The sequence below is a fragment of the Bombina bombina genome, chromosome 3, assembly GCF_027579735.1.
Source record: "Bombina bombina isolate aBomBom1 chromosome 3, aBomBom1.pri, whole genome shotgun sequence".
Taxonomy (NCBI): domain Eukaryota; kingdom Metazoa; phylum Chordata; class Amphibia; order Anura; family Bombinatoridae; genus Bombina; species Bombina bombina.
In genome coordinates, this window is record NC_069501.1 from 1,278,444,827 (window position 1) to 1,278,468,583 (window position 23,757).

Consider the following 23,757-nt stretch of genomic DNA (forward strand, 5'->3'; position numbering starts at 1 on the left):
TCTTCTCACTCCTCTACTCTCTCTCTCTCTCTCTCTTCTTCTCACTCTCATCTCTTCTTCTCACTCCTCATCTCTTCTTCTCACTCCTCATCTCTTCTTCTCACTCCTCTACTCTCTCTTTCTCTCCCTCTCTTCTTTTCACTCCTCTACTCTCTCTTTCTCTCCCTCTCTTCTTCTCACTCCTCATCTCTTCTTCTCACTCCTCTACTCTCTCTTTCTCTCCCTCTCTTCTTTTCACTCCTCATCTCTTCTTCTCACTCCTCATCTCTTCTTCTCACTCCTCTACTCTCTCTCTTTCTCTCCCTCTCTTCTTCTCACTCCTCATCTCTTCTTCTCACTCCTCTACTCTCTTTCTTTCTCTCCCTCTCTTCTTCTCACTCCTTCTCATCTCTTCTTCTCACTCCTCATCTCTTCTTCTCACTCCTCTACTCTCTCTTTCTCTCCCTCTCTTCTTTTCATCCTCATCTTTCTCTCACTCCTCATCTCTTCTTCTCACTCCTCATCTCTTCTTCTCACTCCTCTACTCTCTCTCTTTCTCTCCCTCTCTTCTTCTCACTCCTCATCTCTTCTTCTCACTCCTCTACTCTCTCTCTTTCTCTCCCTCTCTTCTTCTCACTCCTCATCTCTTCTTCTCACTCCTCTACTCTCTCTCTTTCTCTCCCTCTCTTCTTCTCACTCCTTCTCATCTCTTCTTCTCACTCCTCATCTCTTCTTCTCACTCCTCATCTCACTCCTCATCTCTTCTTCTCACTCCTCATCTCTTCTTCTCACTCCTCATCTCTTCTTCTCACTCCTCATCTCTCTCTTTCTCTCCCTCTCTTCTTCTCACTCCTCATCTCTTCTTCTCACTCCTCATCTCTTCTTCTCACTCCTCATCTCTTCTTCTCACTCCTCATCTCTTCTCACTCCTCTACTCTCTCTCTTTCTCTCCCTCTCTTCTTCTCACTCCTCTACTCTCTCTTTTCTCTCCCTCTCTTCTTCTCACTCCTCATCTCTTCTTCTCACTCCTCTACTCTCTCTTTCTCTCCCTCTCTTCTTTTCACTCCTCTTCTCTTCTTTTCACTCCTCTTCTCTTCTTCTCACTCCTCATCTCTTCTTCTCACTCCTCTACTCTCTCTCTCTTTCTCTCCCTCTCTTCTTCTCACTCCTCATCTCTTCTTCTCACTCCTCATCTCTTCTTCTCACTCCTCATCTCTTCTTCTCACTCCTCATCTCTTCTTCTCACTCCTCATCTCTTCTTCTCACTCCTCATCTCTTCTTCTCACTCCTCATCTCTTCTTCTCACTCCTCTACTCTCTCTCTTTCTCTCTCCTCTCTTCTTCTCACTCCTCATCTCTTCTTCTCACTCCTCTACTCTCTCTCTCTTTCTCTCCCTCTCTTCTTCTCACTCCTTCTCATCTCTTCTTCTCACTCCTCATCTCTTCTTCTCACTCCTCTACTCTCTCTTTCTCTCCCTCTCTTCTTCTCACTCCTCATCTCTTCTTCTCACTCCTCATCTCTTCTTCTCACTCCTCTACTCTCTCTTTATCTCCCTCTCTTCTTTTCACTCCTCTCTTCTTCTCACTCCTCATCTCTTCTTCTCACTCCTCATCTCTTCTTCGCACTCCTCATCTCTTCTTTGCACTCCTCATCTCTTCTTCTCACTCCTCATCTCTTCTTCTCACTCCTCATCTTCTTCTCACTCCTCATCTCTTCTTCTCACTCCTCATCTCTTCTTCTCACTCCTCATCTCTTCTTCTCACTCCTCTACTCTCTCTTTCTCTCCCTCTCTTCTTCTCACTCCTTCTCATCTCTTCTTCTCACTCCTCATCTCTTCTTCTCACTCCTCTACTCTCTCTTTCTCCCCCTCTCTCCTTCTCACTCCTCATCTCTTCTTCTCACTCCTCATCTCTTCTTCTCACTCCTCATCTCTTCTTCTCACTCCTCATCTCTTCTTCTCTCTCTTTCTCTCCCTCTCTTCTTTTCACTCCTCATCTCTTCTTCTCACTCCTCATCTCTTCTTCTCACTCCTCATCTCTTCTTCTCACTCCTCATCTCTTCTTCTCACTCCTCATCTCTTCTTCTCACTCCTCATCTCTTCTTCTCACTCCTCATCTCTTCTTCTCACTCCTCATCTCTTCTTCTCACTCCTCATCGCTTCTTCTCACTCCTCATCTCTCTCTTTCTCTCCCTCTCTTCTTCTCACTCCTCTACTCTCTCTTTCTCTCCCTCTCTTCTTTTCACTCCTCATCTCTTCTTCTCACTCCTCATCTCTTCTTCTCACTCCTCATCTCTTCTTCTCACTCCTCATCTCTTCTTCTCACTCCTCATCTCTTCTTCTCACTCCTCATCTCTTCTTCTCACTCCTCATCTCTTCTTCTCACTCCTCTACTCTCTCTCTTTCTCTCCCTCTCTTCTTCTCACTCCTCATCTCTTCTTCTCACTCCTCTACTCTCTCTTTCTCTCCCTCTCTTCTTTTCACTCCTCATCTCTTCTTCTCACTCCTCATCTCTTCTTCTCACTCCTCTACTCTCTGTCTTTCTCTCCCTCTCTTCTTCTCACTCCTCATCTCTTCTTCTCACTCCTCTACTCTCTCTTTCTCTCCCTCTCTTCTTTTCACTCCTCATCTCTTCTTCTCACTCCTCATCTCTTCTTCTCACTCCTCATCTCTTCTTCTCACTCCTCTACTCTCTCTCTTTCTCTCCCTCTCTTCTTCTCACTCCTCATCTCTTCTTCTCACTCCTCATCTCTTCTTCTCACTCCTCTACTCTCTCTTTCTCTCCCTCTCTTCTTTTCACTCCTCATCTCTTCTTTTCACTCCTCATCTCTTCTTCTCACTCCTCATCTCTTCTTCTCACTCCTCATCTCTTCTTCTCACTCCTCATCTCTTCTTCTCACTCCTCATCTCTTCTTCTCACTCCTCATCTCTTCTTCTCACTCCTCTACTCTCTCTCTTTCTCTCCCTCTCTTCTTCTCACTCCTCATCTCTTCTTCTCACTCCTCTACTCTCTCTTTCTCTCCCTCTCTTCTTTTCACTCCTCATCTCTTCTTCTCACTCCTCTACTCTCTCTCTTTCTCTCCCTCTCTTCTTCTCACTCCTCATCTCTTCTTCTCACTCCTCATCTCTTCTTCTCACTCCTCATCTCTTCTTCTCACTCCTCATCTCTTCTTCTCACTCCTCTACTCTCTCTCTTTCTCTCCCTCTCTTCTTCTCACTCCTCATCTCTTCTTCTCACTCCTCTACTCTCTCTCTTTCTCTCCCTCTTCTTCTCACTCCTCATCTCTTCTTCTCACTCCTCATCTCTTCTTCTCACTCCTCTACTCTCTCTTTCTCTCCCTCTCTTCTTTTCACTCCTCATCTCTTCTTCTCACTCCTCTACTCTCTCTCTTTCTCTCCCTCTTCTTCTCACTCCTCATCTCTTCTTCTCACTCCTCTACTCTCTCTCTTTCTCTCCCTCTCTTCTTTTCACTCCTCATCTCTTCTTCTCACTCCTCTACTCTCTCTCTTTCTCTCCCTCTCTTCTTCTCACTCCTCATCTCTTCTTCTCACTCCTCATCTCTTCTTCTCACTCCTCATCTCTTCTTCTCACTCCTCATCTCTTCTTCTCACTCCTCTACTCTCTCTCTTTCTCTCCCTCTCTTCTTCTCACTCCTCTACTCTCTCTCTTTCTCTCCCTCTCTTCTTCTCACTCCTCATCTCTTCTTCTCACTCCTCATCTCTTCTTCTCACTCCTCTACTCTCTCTTTCTCTCCCTCTCTTCTTTTCACTCCTCATCTCTTCTTCTCACTCCTCATCTCTTCTTCTCACTCCTCATCTCTTCTTCTCACTCCTCTACTCTCTCTCTCTCTCTCCCTCTCTTCTTCTCACTCCTCATCTCTTCTTCTCACTCCTCTACTCTCTCTCTTTCTCTCCCTCTCTTCTTCTCACTCCTCATCTCTTCTTCTCACTCCTCTACTCTCTCTTTCTCTCCCTCTCTTCTTCTCACTCCTCATCTCTTCTTCTCACTCCTCTACTCTCTCTTTCTCTCCCTCTCTTCTTCTCACTCCTTCTCATCTCTTCTTCTCACTCCTCATCTCTTCTTCTCACTCCTCATCTCTTCTTCTCACTCCTCATCTCTTCTTCTCACTCCTCTACTCTCTCTTTCTCTCCCTCTCTTCTTCTTTTCTTCTCATCTCTTCTCACTTTTTCTCATCTCTTCTCACTCCTTATCTCTTCCGTAATTTTATATTCTCCTTTTCTCTATCTTCTCTTTCCTTTTTTCTCCATTTCATTCTCTTTCTGTCTTTTCTCTCCTTTTCTCTTCCTCTAGCCTTCTTTCCAAGTCTCCTTCTTTCTCCCTCTCCTCCCAGTATCTCACATTAATAAATGTCTCTGTCTCTTATACCCTATTTATTTCCATCCTTGTAATTGATGAAAATGCTTCCAGTTCTATTTCATACTCAACATTAGGAGTAAAGGGCTAAGATGACCATCCTGTAGTTTCCAATCCCCAACAGTCATGTGACTGTAATTGTTCCAATACATGAGGGTACTTGTGAATTTCTCTCTTTGCGCTTTTGGGATAGTGACCCAATCTCTGTGATTGTGACCCCAAATGTTGGAGTCTGTTCCTGTTTCTTTGACTGTGACCCTGTTTGTACTGTTTTTCACTGATACAAAAGGATACATTTATTTCTCTGATTTTTATTATTCTTTTGTCTCACCAGGAACGTCACCTTTGAGTATGTAGATGTTAATGACAGAGAGTGGAGCTTGTTACACTCAGTTGACTTTCCCTCTGCCCTGATGCTCTTGCAGCTATCTACCCTAAGATGACCCTAAACCAGTTTCAAGGCCGGCCTTTTTACTGTCGGGAATGGGCACTTCAGAGGCTGCAGCACTGTCTGGAGGGGCTGGGTGGGGCTCAGGCACATGGCATACTTATCACTGGTGCCCCTGGGGCAGGAAAGACCACCTTATGCAGAGAGATCTTGTGGCCCTCGTCAGAGGCTGGGCACAGATCCCGACTTAGCTCCAGGGTATTGGCGCATCACTTCTGCCAGGCTCATGCCCATAACAGTCTGTGCCCTCGCCAGTTCATCCAGAGCTTGACACAACAGCTAATCAAGAGCCCCCTGATTTGTGGATACAAAGTAGATGAGGAGCCAGCCGTTTCTGAGGGCGATCTTGATGAAGCCTTCAAGAGGTGAGTGTTGTTGTGCCTAAATCTGCTGTCATTTGTTGTTAGTTTAGCTGACTCCCAGCTTGAACAGACAGGTAAGTTATCTTTTGTCTCCAACAACCAATTTATAATAACCTTTATACATAGAAGGACCTGTAAACCTTCTGTGCCAGTCTGCCTGCCATACATAATAACTGGCCATAAGGCAGGCGTGATTATACATACAGAAGTGAGGCCAGCTGATGTGACAAATACCCCAGCACCTTTTTATATGTTGTAATATCACAGGCACCTCATTAACATACAGCTGTCAGAGATGAATATTGTAAACTCAATGTATAGACAATAATTCACAACTAAGGAGACTATCAAAGTATATATTGAAAATTGTCAATTGATGTCCTAAAATAAGAAACCTGTAGCACTATAAGAACAATAGCTGGCAGTATAAATAAATGTGTGTGTGTGTGTATATATATACACACAAACGCCTGGGTGCTTTCTTCAAATCCAGTTATGTAGAGCAGGTGAGTAACTTGAGGGCACTCTCAGGTTCTTGAAAACAAACTTTTATTCATGATACATAAGAAATCTTTATATTAAAGTGGTCAACATGTCCATCTAAAGGGGAGGAGAGTCTACGGCTTCATTCATTAATTGTGGGAATTAAAAACCTGGCCACCAGGAGGAGGCAAAGACACCCCAGCCAAAGGCTTAAATACCTTGCCCCACATCCCTCACCTCCCAGTCATTCTTTGCCTTTCGTCACAGGAGGTTGGCAGAGAAGTGTCGGAAGATTCGGAGTAGTCTCTTATGGAGGGAAGTACTCTTCGGAATGGGACTGGAGTTTTAAGTAGTCTTGTCAGCCTCTCAGTGAAAGCTTAAACAATCCCACTAAAAGGTGACCCATTTAATACTAGCAATCATATCCATGAATTTTGTTTATAGACAGAAATGTATCCAAATAATTTTTAAATGTATCTAGGGTATTGGCATTCACTACCTCCTTTGGTAATGAGTTCCACAATTTTATTGCTCTTACAGTGAAAAAAACGTTTCCGTTGCAGGAGATTATCACAGACCTCTGTTGTTCTGGAACAAAACTTTAAAGCTAATGCAATGCACATTAGGCCTGAGATGGTTTAAAAAGAGGCTGAGGGAATCAGGTGCATGAAATATTAATTAGGCAGGTAAGTTGAATGCAGATACTGCCCAAACCAGCATGATTGTCAGTAGCAGGGAAGGCATTCTTAAAGGGCCAGTGATATCAGGCAGGCAGGCATATGTTACAGAACCCCCTCCTTAAAGGCGCCCTCCGGGCACCCAACACAATCCAAATGGAGAGAGAACAACAATGATATGGAGAGCCAGTAGTAGCTGCATGGAAGTATTGAGTCCAATCTGAAATCAAGAAAGGGTTGGAGATCTCTTGAAAAAGCAAAATGACAATGCAAAGGCCATAGATTTCAGGTATCAAAAGATCTTGAAAATGATGAGAGCAAAACTTGAAGTCATCTTTCTTGTAGTCATTGTGAGAATGCTTGAACGTAACATACAATGAGCTTCCAACCACGGAATCATCCTGAGGGTTAATAGGCAAATGTATTTCATGACAGATGACCATGTACACAGCCTATGAAAAGGCACCCAGTCCTAGACATATGAATAGGCTTTCCTCAACTTCAAAAATAGAGATGCAGCATTCTGGATTGTAAACCAGATCATCCACCTTTGGATCAGAGATTTGAGTACCCTCAGAATTAACCTCTTGGCTGAGGCAAAGACACCCCAGCCAAAGGCTTAAATACCTCGCCCCATGTCCCTCACCTCCCAGTCATTCTTTGCCTTTCGTCACAGGAGGTTGGCAGAGAAGTGTCGGAAGATTCGGAGTAGTCTCTTATGGAGGGAAGTACTCTTCGGAATGGGACTGGCGTTTTTAAGTAGTCTTGTCAGCCTCTCAGTGAGAGCTTGGGTGAAAGTCCAGAGATGCAGAGAGAGTCTATCTGCGAAACCATCCCGACTCAGATTAACAGCTCCATAAGCAATCAGCATTGACGAGTTTCCCTGCCTACTTTCTACACTCAAGTCCATGTCAGGAGCGATGCTACTACACTGTCACACTTGAGAGGCCATGTTCCTGTTCCACGGTGTAGATTCTGGTAAGATTGTTTCATTTTATTTCGATGTGAATGTAATGTTAACGAAGAAAGTCAGGGTCCCAGTGGGACTCCTTTATCTTATGGAATCAAGGGTTAATATCTCCTAGGGGGGTTATTGAACAGGGGGGGACATTAATCATGTTTGTTATGTAATTCTGTGTGCTGTGTAGTGATGCTGTTCTCTGACCGAGTGACGACGGAGAGAGTCTGTTCGTTAGTTGTCTGGTACTCAGGAGGTGGTGAGTGCCCCAGCTATTAGGGGTGTAAGGTGCCGTTTAGTGTTTGTCCATACACATAATTTTTTTTATACACATAATGATAACGCAGAAGACAGGGTCACAGTGTGATACCTCTTATCTTTATAGAATCAAGGGTTAATATCCCTGGTAGAGGGATTATTAAACGGGGGGTTTGTGCATAATATTGTTTGTTGTGTCATTGCTGCGATATGTGTGAGATGTGGCTCTGGCAATGGGTGGACGCTAGTTTCATTTCTGGGAGTATTTGTGCGGAAGATTTGGCGCGTTTTCTCCCTAGTGCAGGGGTGGTCTTGTGAGGCATTCCTTCTGTCAAGTGGGGCCTATCGACTTCCTTGCTTGACCGGCAGCGCAGGAGATGTAATGGTTTCTGTGGTCCGCGTCATAAGAGGTGGTGAGTGCCCCGGCCATTGGAGGTTATAAAGGGCCACTTTTATTTAGATTATAACTAGTCCGTACTAAAGCCGCAAGCTATAGAGGACTCTGACGCATTAGAGGGTACTGCCTCTTTAACTAAGTCTAGTACCTGTGTTTATTGCGAAGTTGTTCTGGTAAATCCGCCTGCTCAACTATGTTCCACATGCCTTGATAAGTCACGACATCTAGATAAAAAAGGATGTCTAGTACTACTGAGCCGTCCACCTCTGAGGGCTCCCTGTCCTGTGAGGTGCGTTCCCTACATGCATCTCCGAGTACACATGCAGCGCCCCAGGGCATGTCTATTTCTCCTACGGGAGAGATCCGCTGGCCAACAGATATTGCGGATCAACTGCAAACGGCAGTCTCTAAGGTGATAAGTGTCTTACCATGTTCTGCCAAGCGCAAACGTAAGGTAAAATATGGCAATCCGGCCCAGGGGTCCTATACTCCAATGGATATCTCGGAAAGATTATCCGCTGACAAGGACGACTCCGACTCTTCTGGGTCAGTGTCATGTTCCGGTGTATATGCGCTCAGGACACAGACGCTCGGGGCAGTGGTAGGGATTTGGAGACACCGACCCCTGACCCGGGGAAGAGTATCCTGGATGTGGATAGATGATATTCTGTGATTCATAGTTGCAAGAAGTTATTGTAGAATTCATGGAGTGTGCAACATATGTATACAATATATTCTGTCTTCACTGTGACTTATAGTTAGTTAATAGGAGTAGCTGCAGGATTCATGAGAGGAAGATATAGCAATGTAGGATGTTCAGGCTTTAGAGTAAACTGGTAAAAGATTGACTCATAGATGCAAACTAAGGTTTGTTGCAGGTTCACAGTACATAATATTATAAAGAGCTGTATGTCAGTAATAAGCAGAGCAGCACATTTGATAGTCAAGTTGCAAGTTTAAGGCATTAATTACTGTTTGAGCATATATTGGAGAATCACATGAAAGCTTTTAACTGAACACATAGATGCAGATTTCTGAATATATTAACATATTTGGAGGAGGATATTTCAGCTATGACAACTTGTAGCAGAGAATAGTTATAAAGTTCTGAGTAAGATGCTGATGTAGTAATTAGAGATTGATTATAACCAAATGCATACTTGTAATTTAGAATAAAGTTTAGAGTTTAAGTAGTAGTGTCAAGGAAACAAAACGGATTTATATGGATACTTGCGATTAGATGATTTTAAGCATAGCTAAAAGGAAAGGCTGTAGCTTGAATTTGCTGGTAAAATCCATGCAGGAACAGTCACATAGTAGATGAGGTAGAAAAAAGACCGAAGTCCATCGAGTTCAACCTATACAAATCTAAAATATATACAAAAAGCTCCAGTTAAGCTTAAATAATCCCACTAAAAGGTGACCCATTTAATACTAGCAATCATATCCATGAATTTTGTTTATAGACAGAAATGTATCCAAATAATTTTTAAATGTATCTAGGGTATTGGCATTCACTACTTCCTTTGGTAATGAGTTCCACAATTTTATTGCTCTTACAGTGAAAAAACGTTTCCGTTGCAGGAGATTATCACAGACCTCTGTTGTTCTGGAACAAAACTTTAAAGCTAATGCAATGCACATTAGGCCTGAGATGGTTTAAAAAGAGGCTGAGGGAATCAGGTGCATGAAATATTAATTAGGCAGGTAAGTTGAATGCAGATACTGCCCAAACCAGCATGATTGTCAGTAGCAGGGAAGGCATTCTTAAAGGGACAGTGATATCAGGCAGGCATATGTTACAGAACCCCCTCCTTAAAGGCGCCCTCCGGGCACCCAACACAATCCAAATGGAGAGAGAACAACAATGATATGGAGAGCCGGTAGTAGCTGCATGGAAGTATTGAGTCCAATCCGAAATCAAGAAAGGGTTGGAGATCTCTTGAAAAAGCAAAATGACAATGCAAAGGCCATAGATTTCAGGTATCAAAAGATCTTGAAAATGATGAGAGCAAAACTTGAAGTCATCTTTCTTGTAGTCATTTTGAGAATGCTTGAACGTAACATACAATGAGCTTCCAACCACGGAATCATCCTGAGGGTTAATAGGCAAATGTATTTCATGACAGATGACCATGTACACAGCCTATGAAAAGGCACCCAGTCCTAGACATATGAATAGGCTTTCCTCAACTTCAGAAATAGAGATGCAGCATTCTGGATTGTAAACCAGATTATCCACCTTTGGGTCAGAGATTTGAGTACCCTCAGAATTAACCTCTTGGCTGAGGATTAGATATACTTCAAAAGAAAAAGCTATAGCCACTTCTAACCCAATAGCAGGGCTTTCTTCAAAGTATGATATAGGAGTGTAGAGTGCAAGATTTGGCCAGTCCTTGCCATCTTCTGGTTCAATATCAAATGTGTCCTTACTTGATTCAGAATCAAGAGTGTCCTCACTAGGATCAGATATATGAATGCCCACACCAGGGCAAGGTTCAGGAATATCCTCAGTAGGATCAGGTGAAGGAATACCCATGCCAGGGCAAGGTTCAGGAATAACCTCAGTAGGGTCAGGTACAGGAATGCCCACTCCCGGGCAAGGTTCAGGAATAATCTCAGTAGGATCAGGTACAGGAATGCCCACTCCAGGGCATAGTTTAGGAATGCCCACACCAGGGCAAGGTTCAAGGACAGAAGAACTGAGGATAGGTGTGCCAATGTCAAGGCTTTGTTCATGGACAAGAGGCTTGAAGACTGGTATACCCTCCGAAACGTTTGTATGTAATTCTGTGGCTTGAATAAATCTTTTATATACACGGTGCTGCTGCATTCTAGATTGTTTGCTATGTTTGGTGGGTTTTGGTATAGACCCTAGCAGCACGGATTCACTCCACTGAGTGCTGAACAGCTATTTGGTTTAGGGTTAGAAACATGAGTATCCAAATTTGGGACAGTTGCTGAGATACTTGTACTGGGATCAGGTTCAACTATAGAAAAAGAACTCACTTTAGAGCCAGGAACCATACTCTCTTCTGAGCAGAGGGCAAGGCTTTCTTCAGGGTTCACAAACAAAGAATTTACAAGACCCACTTTAGAGCCAAGAACCATAAGGGATAAACTTCCTATTACGTCTTATGTATCCTGGCAAGAAATAACCAATAACATACAACAACAGGTTTTGGACTAAAGACCGGTAACGGTCACGTTTATTTATACAAAATAAACCTCTTAACTTAGGCTATTTAAATATGCCAACTCAGGCAACTTATTAAATAAACACAAAGAACTGTATAAAGTTCTTACTCAACATTTGGTGGCGGCAATGAACTAGCTAATCTAACCCCTACTGACAGACGGCCAGGGACCTACATGTTGTTAGCAGCGCGGCACGGGTTGCGCGCGCTTAATTGGCAGAGAGAAAAAGCTGTAAGCTAGTAGAGTTATTTGGCCTATGATTCGTAGGGGGGAGTAACCCCTAGGTCGCACCTAGTGGGCGTTGCCTCCCCCATCACAGGGCAACACTCTTTTTCTCTCCCTGCCCGACCGCCACAAGAGTCAGCCACCTCTTGCCGCCACATAACTGACAGCTCACATAACAACTTTTTTTTTTTTTAAATAACAGAAAGCAGAGCTTTCCTAATAACCCCAAGGAAAATGTCCAAACCTACATCAGCAAGATGAACACCATCAGGGCGATAGAGAGCCTTATTGTCAGCCGTCAAAATATCGTGCCTTATGGCAAAACCGCCTAACGACATGACCGTTCTCCCCATCTCCCTGTTCAGCTTCTTTCTGACATTGTACGCTGCCCTCTGGCTAACAATGTACCTCCAACGCAGTCGCGCAACCACGTTGGACCACCCAATCTTCACATCTTTGAGCCATGCATACACCCAACGTATGTCTGAATCCATTCTCCTAATGAGATCCAAAACTGGGACGGACCCCATATCATTCCCCCCCAGGTGCAACACAATAATGTGAGGTTACCCCCACCTCCTATGAGCATCCTGAAGCAGGGCAGGCAATACGTCCCATGTTAAACCCCTGCGTCCTAGCCACCGAATGTTAGCCCTGGATGAAGGGAATCCCAATTGCTGGGCGTCTGGCATATGCAGCGCCCTGATGGCTGCCCAATGCACGAAAGAGTGCCCCACAATCCACACCCACGTCAGAAGTGAATTCTTGCCGGCAATAACAGATGAGAGGCTCAGCCAACCAGCTAATTCCCTTAAACAGATGATGTCAACAAAACCCTGTAACGTCACCAATCAAGAGCCTTGCAACCCCCCTGTTTGTGTGGGAATAGCCCTATGGCCATGAGTCTTGCACTGGACAGATATACAATTTAAATCTATCAGATTTACACCGCCCCAGCCTCCTAATATCTGCCTCTGAAACGCCACTGCTAGCAGCGCTCGTCGCAGCCATGATCCTGAAAGAATGGGACGCAATTTTAGTGGGGTCGAGGCCTGCCGCAGTCACTACCCTAGCCAGCACCTTTTTAAACTGAAAAATCGACAGCAATGAGCCATCCTCATGCCCAAGTAACTGCAGAGAACCCTCTGGTCTCACGCCACAATAATCCTCAAAACTCCTAACCGGACAACATTCCGGGAATTCGTGCCTGTACAGAGGGAGCCAAGCCCCCTTACCCTCTGGGTCTGTTTTTGACCTGGGGACCAGCAGCAACAGCCCACTTTCTGCAGGCCGCACATGTTCCCATTTGATGCCGCCAGACCCACTAATTTGCCTAATTGCAGTACCTCAAAAATTGTTCCCAACCCTGCCCAAAGCCACTTCCTTGCTCAGTTTTTCCCGCACTACCCCCGGATGTTCATAGGCTGATTTGAGGTTACGGTGAACCGTGGAACCCACTACGTGCCCACCCACAGGAATTCTAAACCCTTCCGCCAACCCTACCCTGAGCAGCTGAGCCGCCTCAGCATCAGGGTAGTTCGCCAGCCATGGACCCATGGCTGCCGAATTAAGAGGCGTTGGGGCCCTTGTTACCAGGGCCCCCCTAGAGACTGGCTTGTCCATGCCAGGCTCTCTTCTCCGACTACAGTCCACCCCGGGGTGAGGGCCACTACAGAACTTGCAGATGTGACGAAAGGAGCAACTCGCCCCCCTGTCACACTGCTTGTCCTGGAATTTCCAGCACTCCCTACCCCGCTTTTTCGTCCGCGAGGGAGGACGGCTCACTCCCTGGCGCAACGCTGGTGTGTCGCTTTCTGCCCCCTCTAGCCCCAATTTGGACCACAGGTGGAGATCCTGAGTCCCAAAATGTAAAAGAGGGTTCCCCTCCATCTTCCTCCGAAAAGCCATGTCGTACTCATGCCATGCGCCATCTTTGAACCTTGCGTGGATATCACATAGGGTATCCTCATACTTGAAAAGGTTATGATCTTGTGACTGCCACTTGTTGACATAACAGGTTGCTAGCACACGAAAGCAGCACTGCCACTCCTCGTATGTCTCAGGCCTCTGTACTTTCTTAGGACCTGTACCATCCGCCGCCCTCTCCCTCGCTCTACACGCCTCTGGTGAGAGTTCAAAGATGTTCACATAGCGCCCATCTTGAATTTTCTTCACCACTTTCGCCCTCAGGTGCCCGTACAAGGAGTGCACCAAGCAGGGGTAGGTGTCCCCACGCGAGGCTACTTTCCTTGGCACCACCACGTCCCTATGCCCGAGCTAGCCATGTTAGCATCCCGCGTAAAGGGAACCACCTCCGTACCCACCGTGGAAGGAGCCTTCCTCTTAACCTGAGCCGCTACCAGCTTCTTGATCATCTTGAACATCTCCTTCTGACCCTTACCTACCAAACCCAAATCACTCTCAGAGCCTGACTCACTAGTAGAAGTTCCCTGCTCTACATGTGGTGCAGAGTGTAGTAGGTACTCACCGCTGGGGGCCAAAGGCGGAGCTGCTCCTGCTGATGACGGCTGGAAAGCTGAAACCGCCAAGGTGGGCGGCGCTGACCCTGCTGCTGCAGTATCAAGTCCAGATGTGGATGCCATAGCGCTTGCTGTATTCTGCGCTGTGGCATCCTGTGAAAACAAAACAGAATGGGGAGAACTCTGCACAGCTGACTGAACCCTGAGGTGACCCCCGCCATCCTACCCTGCTTCCCCACTCCACACATACCCAGTGCGTAAGCCACTGTCCTGCGGATCACCTCCTCATCCACACCTTGACCCTGCAACACACCCACAGCGGGCACCTGTGCCCCAGCATGCATAACATCAACCCTCCTAGCTCCAGTTCTGCCATTCCCACCAGATGCTTCCACAACAGACAAGCCCTCCTGCGCATTCATCCCCATGCGCATTCCCAGTCCAGGATTGGCCCCCTGCAGTGCAACTTCCCTTTACTAATACCTTCTACCAGTAGTAAGAAGTGAATACAGCGCCAACAAGAGGCCAAGGGATAAATATACTCACAGAGAGATAAAAGAAGATTATTTAATGAACCATGTTAAAAAGCATCAGTAATAAAAGACTATATATAAAAAATGTAAAAAGCACATATAAATAAAATTACAAATACAGGAATATCTTACAGAAGCGGCTCAAAGGGCCAAAGCTGATAATTACAATAAAAACAGAGGTAATAACAGGTGATCAGTGTGAGTGGTACACCAGAATAAGAGTGTATACTAATAAAACAGAATTAGCCTAAGTACAACTATAACAAGTGCATCAAGCAAAAAACTAATAAACAATAATACAAACAATAGTGTTCAAAATTAGTGTTACAAAAATAGTGTTACAAAAAATAGAAAAATGCACTGCAGTGCAAAAAAAGGGGGGTAGCAAAATAATTGTATAGATACAATCAAATAGTGAGTCAGTGCAAATGGATATAAAAATGCTAGCTACTTAATCCAGTGAGGTTAAGATATAATTAAATAAAATACACAATATGCAATAACATAAAAAATAAAATATAATCCAAAAAAGTGTTCAAAAAGTTGATCAACAAATGTTAGTGAAGAACAAAAATAAGTCAATCAAAACTAAAAAATGGAAAAAATGGGTGATGAAAAGCAAGGTGAAAGTGAGGAAATTGATTCCTTCCAATATTAGTTACTTTAACAGATCCAAATTCCTGAGTGTGGTTGCTGAAGTAGCTGATTGGATCCTAGCACCTGTCAGCTGCTCCTATGGTATCCTAAAAAGTGTCCCTGTAAAAAAAGAAATTCACAACATAGTGTATCCAATATGAGAATGAAGTAAAGATTAAAGTAATGCTTACCAATATGTCAACGCGTTTCTGCCCTCAAAAAAGGGCCTTTCTCAAGACCTTTTTTGGGCCCCTTTTTTGAGGCCAGGATCCAATCAGCTACTTAAGCTACCACACTCAGGAATTTGGATCTGTTAAAGTAACTAACATTGGAAGGAATCAATTTCCTCACTTTCACCTTGCTTTTCATCACCCATTTTTTCCATTTTTTAGTTTTGATTGACTTATTTTTGTTCTTCACTAACATTTGTTGATCAACTTTTTGAACACTTTTTTGGATTATATTTTATTTTTTATGTTATTGCATATTGTGTATTTTATTTTTTATGTTATTGCATATTGTGTATTTTATTTAATTATATCTTAACCTCACTGGATTAAGTAGCTAGCATTTTTATATCCATTTGCACTCACTCACTATTTGATTGTATCTATACAATTATTTTGCTACCCCCCTTTTTTTGCACTGCAGTGCATTTTTCTATTTTTTGGAACACTATTTTTGTAACACTAATTTTGAACACTATTGTTTGTATTATTGTTTATTAGTTTTTTGCTTGATGCACTTGTTATAGTTGTACTTAGGCTAATTCTGTTTTATTAGTATACACTCTTATTCTGGTGTACCACTCACACTGATCACCTGTTATTACCTCTGTTTTTATTGTAATTATCAGCTTTGGCCCTTTGAGCCGCTTCTGTAAGATATTCCTGTATTTGTAATTTTATTTATATGTGCTTTTTACATTTTTTATATATAGTCTTTTATTACTGATGCTTTTTAACATGGTTCATTAAATAACCTTCTTTTATCTCTCTGTGAGTATATTTATCCCTTGGCCTCTTGTTGGCGCTGTATTCACTTCTTACTACTTGTGCATATTTTTTGGAGGTTGGTTAGGATCTCTGTTTGGATACAGCTTGGGGATTACCTTAGCGCTTGTACACACACCCTTTTTCACTAATCCCTTCTACCGCCTGGCGTCTTGTGGGTGGCTTTCCTTCCCTGACCCCTACCCCTCCTCCCCCTCCCCTCAGGAGCCCGGTCGCCTGTGCAGAGTCCTCCCGACTTGTCTGGGAGAACTCTCTGAAGCGACCGGCTCCTGCTTCTCCTGTGGCCTCTTCCTGTTCTCCGGCCATGCTCCTCCCCACTGGATGACTCATCCAGGGAGGAAGCACACTTGCGGCAACCGGAAGGAGCGGGGCTAAGTCCTGGAGCAGGCCCAAGCAGACCGGAGGCTACCGGACCCAGCCCAGCCCCAGCCACTAATCTTGGATCCCCTGAACTGGCCAGGGCTGCTGGGGAAGAGGTCCCCATGACTGCCTGGGCCAGCACCAGAAGAGACCGGATGGCCTCCGGGGGTAAGGCCTGCAGCTGCTGCCATGAGGGGTCACCGGCAGCAGCTGCAGCAAAAGAGGGCCCTGCTAAACCTTGAGGGGCCTGAGGGGGTATTAATTGAGTGGGTAAGTTGGCATTAAAACCACTGGGGGCACACAGAGACCCACTAGGGGGCCCCATTATAGCATGCTCCCCAGCCACACGGCCAATCAGATTGGCCGAGACCTGGGGGACCCCTAGATCACCTGGGGCATCACCAGAGGAAAAATCAATAATAGGGGACTGAGCCCCAGAGCCCGCAGGCAGGCCCTGGAGGCCCAGACCCCCCCTCACAGACCTTCTAGTCACCAACTCGGGGGCTACCCGGGGCCTAGCAGGGGGGGGTAGAGGCTACCACATCCTCTATGTTTGATGCTCCGCTGCCTCTTGCAGATCCCCTCATTCCTGGCACCTCCTGCATGACCTCACGATACCGCTTAGGTTGCACAGACTTTCTCCTAGAACGCTGCGACACTGGGTCTTTGATCACGAACAACCAGAAACCTCCTTTGAAGTCTGGAACCAGGAACAAAGAGGACCGGATCCACTGCTGCCAGGACCTATAAAGTTAAGCAGAAACACCCACCCCTACACTTGCAACAATGTAACATACCTAGTTCCCTCCAGACTCCAACTCAGTTATCCCTTAATTTTGTTACAGCCCCACTAGAGGGCCCTCCACTTCCATACTCGCTTCTGAGCAGAGGGCATGGCTATCTTCAGGATCAAGTAGTATTACACCCATTTCCGGGTTAAACAAAGGAATACCCATACCAGGGTCAAAAACAGGAGAGTCCACCTTGATGCCAGGTTTAGTAGTATCATCATGGAAAACAGGGACAGGAATGGCCACTGGGGAATCTTGTTGAAAAACTTTAGTACAAGTTTCAGGGTCAAGAAGGTCCACTTGGGAACTAGGATCAATGATATCCTCACAGGGTTCAGTATCAGGAATTCCTGTACAGGAAACAGATGTAGTAGAAAATGTAGGTTGATGCAAAGTATCTCCCAAGGAAAACATTTTCTTAGATGCAGTAACAGAAGAATTTTGGGAAGGTGGAGTGTACTGAAATATGCCACTCTCAGGTAGATGCGGAGGAATTGTGACACAAGATTCTGACTGAGAAGTTTCTGGGGTTCAGCAGGCACACTTATTTGAGTTTGAATTTCAGAGCTAAATTCTCCAGGGACTACTTCTGGAAAACTGAAAGGTTGTATATCTGGAACAAAATTATCTTTTTCGTCTAGCACAGGGTTTACAGACATTGAGGCAGCATGAGAGGGATGTAAGGAATTAGCAGTTAAAAGCAGTGTTTAAGAAGATAAACCATTAAGTGCTTAAAAATAGACTGATGTCGACTAGAGACAACATCCAGCTTGGTGTGGAGAGTATCATGAGGCAAAAGAGGATCTGGCACAACAGAAACTAAATCAGGAGATTCAGGCTGAGTTTCCTCTTTACACTTCTGATTTTCTGTAGGCAGAAACCAGCATGATTGTCAGTAGCAGGGAAGGCAGTCTTAAAGGGACAGTGATATAAGGCAGGCATATGTTACAGTCTGAGTCCATATCATCTAAACTCCCGCTGCAGAGGAGCCTGACTTTAGATTTAGGATGGAAAATTTGCGTTTTTTACTGAAGCAGGTGCTTGCTACCCTTGAGGTTCCGGAACCGAAACTACCGGAAGAGCTTTCGATGACTAAGCTTGATAAAGTGTATGAGAACAGGGTGGTACCTCAGACCTTCCCGGTTCCTGTTAAGATGGCTAACATTATTAAGAATGAATGGGAGAGATTAGGTTCTTCCTTTTCCCCTTCATTTTCCTTTAAGAAGCTATCCCTCGTCCCGGACTCTCAGCTCGAGCTATGGGGGACTGTCCCTAAGGTGGATGGTGCTATCTCTACGCTCGTGAAGCGGACGAAGATTCCTCTTGAGGATAGTTCGTCATTTAAAGAGCTCATGAATAAAAAGTTGGAGAACATGTTAAGAAAGATGTTCCAACACACAGGGTTTGTTTTTCAGCCGGCAGTGGCGGTAGCTGCAGTTGCTGGAGCTGCGATATATTGGTGCAAGTTATTGTACCAGTACCCCCAGCAGAAAGGGGTCTAGGGTACAATTTAAACCCCAAAGAAGGAGGGCACGTTCCACCCGATTTTAGACCTAAGATGTTTAAACAAATTTCTGGCTGTTCTATCGTTCAAAATGAAAACGATCAGATCGATTCTGCCCCTAGTTCAAGAGGGTCAGTTCATGACGACAATAGACTTAAAGGCTGCCTACCTTCATGTGCCAATCTACAGGGATCACTTCAGGTTCCTGAGATTTGCATTTTTGGACCAACATTTCCATTTTGTTGCTCTCCCCTTTGGTCTGGCAACGTCCCCGAGAGTCTTTATGAAAGTTCTGGGGGCGCTACTTGCAGTGGCCAGATCCAGAGGCATTGCTGTGGTGCCCTATCTGGACAACATCCTAGTCCAGGCACCGTCATTCAGTCTCGCAGAAGATTACTCTAGGTCCCATCTTTCGTTACTCCAATCTCACGGTTGGAAGATAAACTCAGGAAAGAGCTCCCTGATTCCCTGCAACAGGGTGGAGTTCCTGGGAACGATTATAGATTCTATATCAATGAAGATATTTCTCACAAATCGGTGACGCAGGATGATTGCATCCACCTGTCTTGCCCTTCAGTCCTCCTCCAGTCCCTCGGTGGCTCAGAGTATGGAGGTGATCGGGCTCATGGTGTCTAGCATCAATGTCATTCCATTCACCAGGTTCCATCTCAGACCTCTTCAGCTGTGCATTTTGAGACAGTGGAACGGCGATCATTCAGATCTATCTCAACAGATTTCTCTGGACGTTTGGACGAGGGATTCCCTTTCTTGGTGGATCTGTCCGCAACAACTGTCTCGGGGACATCCTTCCTGAGACCGTCCTGGGAGATTGTGACCACTGACACAAGTCTAGCAGGGTGGGGTGCTCTTTGGGGGGCCAGGATGGCACAGGGAAAGTGGTCGCGAGTAGAGTCTCTCCTTCCAATCAATATTCTGGAACTTTGAGCGATCTTCAATGCTCTGAAGGCGTGGCCTCTCCTGGGGTCATTCAACTTCATCAGGTTCCAGACAGACAACATTACCTCAGTGGCTAACATCAATCATCAGGGGGCGGCGAGAAGCTCCCTAGCAATGAGGGAGGTTTCTCTGATATTGGAATGGGCAGAGTCCCACAGCTGCTCGCTCTTAGCAATCCACATTCCGGGTGTGGACAACTGGGAACCGGATTTTCTAAGCAGGCAATCCTTCCATCCGGGGGAATGGTCTCTCCATCCCGAGGTGTTTGCGGAGATTTGTCTAAGATGGGGGTCGCCGGAAATAGATCTCATGGCATTCAGACTCAATTGCAAGCTACCCAGATATGGGTCACGATCCAGGGATCCCTAGGCAGAGCTGACAGACGCCTTAGAGGTTCCTTGGGGGTTAAACTTAGTTTACATTTTTCCACCATTGCCACTTCTACCTCGAGTAGTGGCCCGCATCAAGCAGGAGCAAGCTTTGGCTATTCTGATTGCTCTTTCGTGGCCGCAGAGGACGTGGTTTGTGGATCTAGTGGGGATGTCATTGTCTCCTCTATGGAGGTTACCCTGTCGCAGGGATCTGTTGGTACAGGGTCCCTTTCAACATCAACATCTAGATTCTCTGAGGCTGACTGCGTGGAGATTGAACGCTTAGTCTTAGCTAAGAGAGGGTTCTCTGAGAGAGAGTGATTAATACTCTCGTTCAGGCCAGGAAGCTGGTCACTCGTCGCATCTATCATAAGGTGTGGAGGACTTATTTGTCCTTTTGTGAGAAGTATGGATATCCTTGGCACAAGGTTAAAGTGATGGTAAATGCATCAGTTGTGCAAGACAAATTCCTTTTGCTCTGACCTTAACTAGCACATCGATGTGATTATATAAATAAAAAAACGTTTTTTCACTGTTCGATTCCGTTTTTATTACCCTCTCCGTACAGTCTTATAATCAGCCTCTCTATAATTTTCTCACGGGGCAGCTTTGATTGACAACGCTTTTAGCCAATCATCAGCTCACCATGCGCCCCATGTGAAATATGAAGTGCACGCTCCCGTCCTCTACACTAACTCACTGCTACTTACTGCGCATGCGCAATTATTACGCTAACTGTGCATTTCTATATGAGAATACTCACTCAGCTCTAATAGTCTAATACAGAAATGCGCAGTTAGCGTAATAATTGCGCATGCGCAGTAAGTAGCAGCGAGTTAGTGTAGAGGACGGGAGCGTGCACTTCATATTTCACATGGGGCGCATGGTGAGCTGATGATTGGCTAAAAGCGTTGTCAATCAAAGCTGCCCCGTGAGAAAATTATAGAGAGGCTGATTATAAGACTGTATGGAGAGGGTAATAAAAACGGAATCGAACAGGGAAAAAAAGTTTTTTTATTTATATAATCACATCGATGTGCTAGTTAAGGTCAGAGCAAAAGAAATTTGTCTTGCACAACTGATGCATTTACCATCACTTTAAGGTATCCTGGATTCTGTCCTTTCTCCAGTATGGACTGGAGAAGGGGCTTGCCGCCAGTTTCATGAGGGGACAGATTTCGGCTTTATCTGTTCTGTTGCACAAGAGGCTCGTTGTTTTTAGACAGTCAGCTCCTCCCTGGAGCTTGAACTTGGATCTGAAGGTGTTGCAGAATCTATACTCAGAATCACTCTCTTGACATTAAGTTACTTTCTTAGAAGGGGCTGTTTTTGTTGGCTATTGCATCGGCAGGCAGAGTTTCTGAGTTGGCGGCCTTGCAATATGAGCCTCCTTATCTGGTTTTTCACACTGATAAGGCTGTTCTTCGCACTGGTTTGGGATTTCTTCCCAAGGTTGTGTCTACCCGTAACATCAATCAGGAAATTGTTGTTCCTTCTTTGTGTCCTAACCCCCTCTTCTCCTAAGGAGAGGTTACTTCATAATTTGGATGTGGTTCAAGCTTTTGAAGTTTTATCTTCAGGCTACGAAGGATTTCAGACATCTCTTTTTGTGGTGTATTCAGGGAAGCGCAAGGGGCAGAAAGTCTCTTCAACTTCTTTGTCCTTTTGGTTGAGGGGAATGATTTGCTTGGCCTATGAGATAGCAGGACATAAGCCTCCTCAGAGAATCACGGCTCATTCAACTAGAGCTGTGGCTTCTTCTTGGGCCTTCAAGAATGAGGCCTCTATGGAACAGATTTGTAAGGCAGCTACCTAGTCCTCCTTACATACCTTTACAAAATTTTACAAATTTGACATTTTTGTTTTGGCTGAAGCAGTTTTTGGGAGACAGGTTTTACAGGCTGTGGTGCCCTCAGATTAGGGTCAGTCTTCTTTGCCCTCCTGTTTTTTCATTCAGTGTCCTCTAGAGCTTGGGTATTTGTTCCCACAAGTAATGAATGAAGCCGTGGACTCTCTTCCCCTTTAGATGGAAAATATAAATTATGTTTATCTGATAATTTAATTTCCATCGTGGAAACCATTTACACCCTGATATTTATCCTACTGTTCCTTGTTACCTTGGCAGAATGACTGGGAGATGAGGGAAGTGGGGGAGGTATTTAAGCCTTTGGCTGGGGTGTCTTTGCCTCCTCCTGGTGGCCAGGTTCAGTATTTCCCACAAGTAATGAACGAAGCCGTGGACTCTCCTCCCACAGATGGAAATTAAATTATCAGGTAAGCATAATTTATATTTTTGTCTTTTTACTCAAGCCTTTAACAAGACATCATGAGGTACATTGAAATCTGTAAACAATGTTGACAGAAAAAAGCAACATAAATCCCACACTCCAAGCTTACATGATACAAACTGCTTCTTAAAAAGTTATATTATTTCTTTAAAGGGACAGTTAACACCATAATTTTTGTTGTTTGAAAAGATAGCTAACCCCTTTATTACCCATTCCCCAGTTTTGCATAACAAACTCTGTATATTAATACACTTTTTACCTCTGTGATTACCTTGTATCTAAGCCTCTGCAGACTGCCCCCTTATATCAGTTATATTAATTTACTTTTTACCTCTGTGATAACCTTGTATCTAAGCCTCTGCAGACTGCCCCCTTATCTCAGTTATATTAATATACTTTTTACCTCTGTGATTACCTTGTATCTAAGCCTCTGCAGACTGCTCCTTATCTCAGTTATATTAATATACTTTTTACCTATGTGATTACCTTGTATCTAAGCCTCTGCAGACTGCTCCTTATTTCAATTATATTAATATACTTTTTATCTCTGTGATTACCTTGTATCTAAGCCTCCGCAGACTGCCCCTTAGCTCAGTTATATTAATAAACTTTTTACCTATGTGATTACCTTGTATCTAAGCCTCTGCAGACTGCTCCTTATCTCAGTTATATTAATATACTTTTTACCTCTGTGATTACCTTGTATCTAAGCCTCTGCAGACTGCCCCTTATCTCAGTTATATTAATATACTTTTTATCTCTGTGATTACCTTCTATATAAGCCTCTGCAGACAGCTCCTTATCTCAGTTATATTAATATACTTTGTACCTCTGTGATTACCTTGTATCTAAGCCTCTGCAGACTGCCCCCTTAGCTCAGTTATATTAATATACTTTTTACCTCTGTGATTACCTTGTATCTAAGCCTCTGCAGACTGCTCCTTATCTCAGTTATATTAATATACTTTTTACCTCTGTGATTACCCTGTATCTAAGCCTCTGCAGACTGCCCCTTATCTCAGTTATATTAATATACTTTTTACCTCTGTGATTACCTTGTATCTAAGCCTCTGCAGACTGCCCCCTTAGCTCAGTTATATTAATATACTTTTTACCTCTGTGATTACCTTGTATCTAAGCCTCTGCAGACTGCTCCTTATCTCAGTTATATTAATATACTTTTTACCTCTGTGATTACCCTGTATCTAAGCCTCTGCAGACTGCCCCTTATCTCAGTTATATTAATACACTGTTTACCTCTATGATTAACTTGTATCTAAGCCTCCTGCAGACAGCCCCCTGATCACATGACTATTAATTATCTATTGACTTGCATTTTAGCCAATTACTGCTGTGTCATCCACAACCCACGGGCATGATCACAATGTTATCTATATGGCTCACATGAACTAGCTCTCCCCTGTTATGAAAAGGAAATAAAAAAACATATGTGATAAGAGGCGGCC

At 44.4% G+C, this 23,757-nt stretch overlaps 1 protein-coding gene across 2 annotated transcripts in view; it reads left to right on the top strand.

The window, feature by feature from the left end:
• LOC128654741 (ankyrin repeat domain-containing protein 50) overlaps window positions 1-23,757 on the top strand; it is a 118,689-nt gene that overhangs the window by 17,192 nt on the left and 77,740 nt on the right. For both annotated transcript variants that reach the window (XM_053708839.1, XM_053708838.1), the window contains exon 2: window positions 4,687-5,165. In XM_053708839.1, the coding sequence (XP_053564814.1) occupies window positions 4,792-5,165 (374 nt within the window). In that variant the 5' untranslated portion in view covers window positions 4,687-4,791. The remainder of the gene's footprint in view (window positions 1-4,686; window positions 5,166-23,757) is intronic.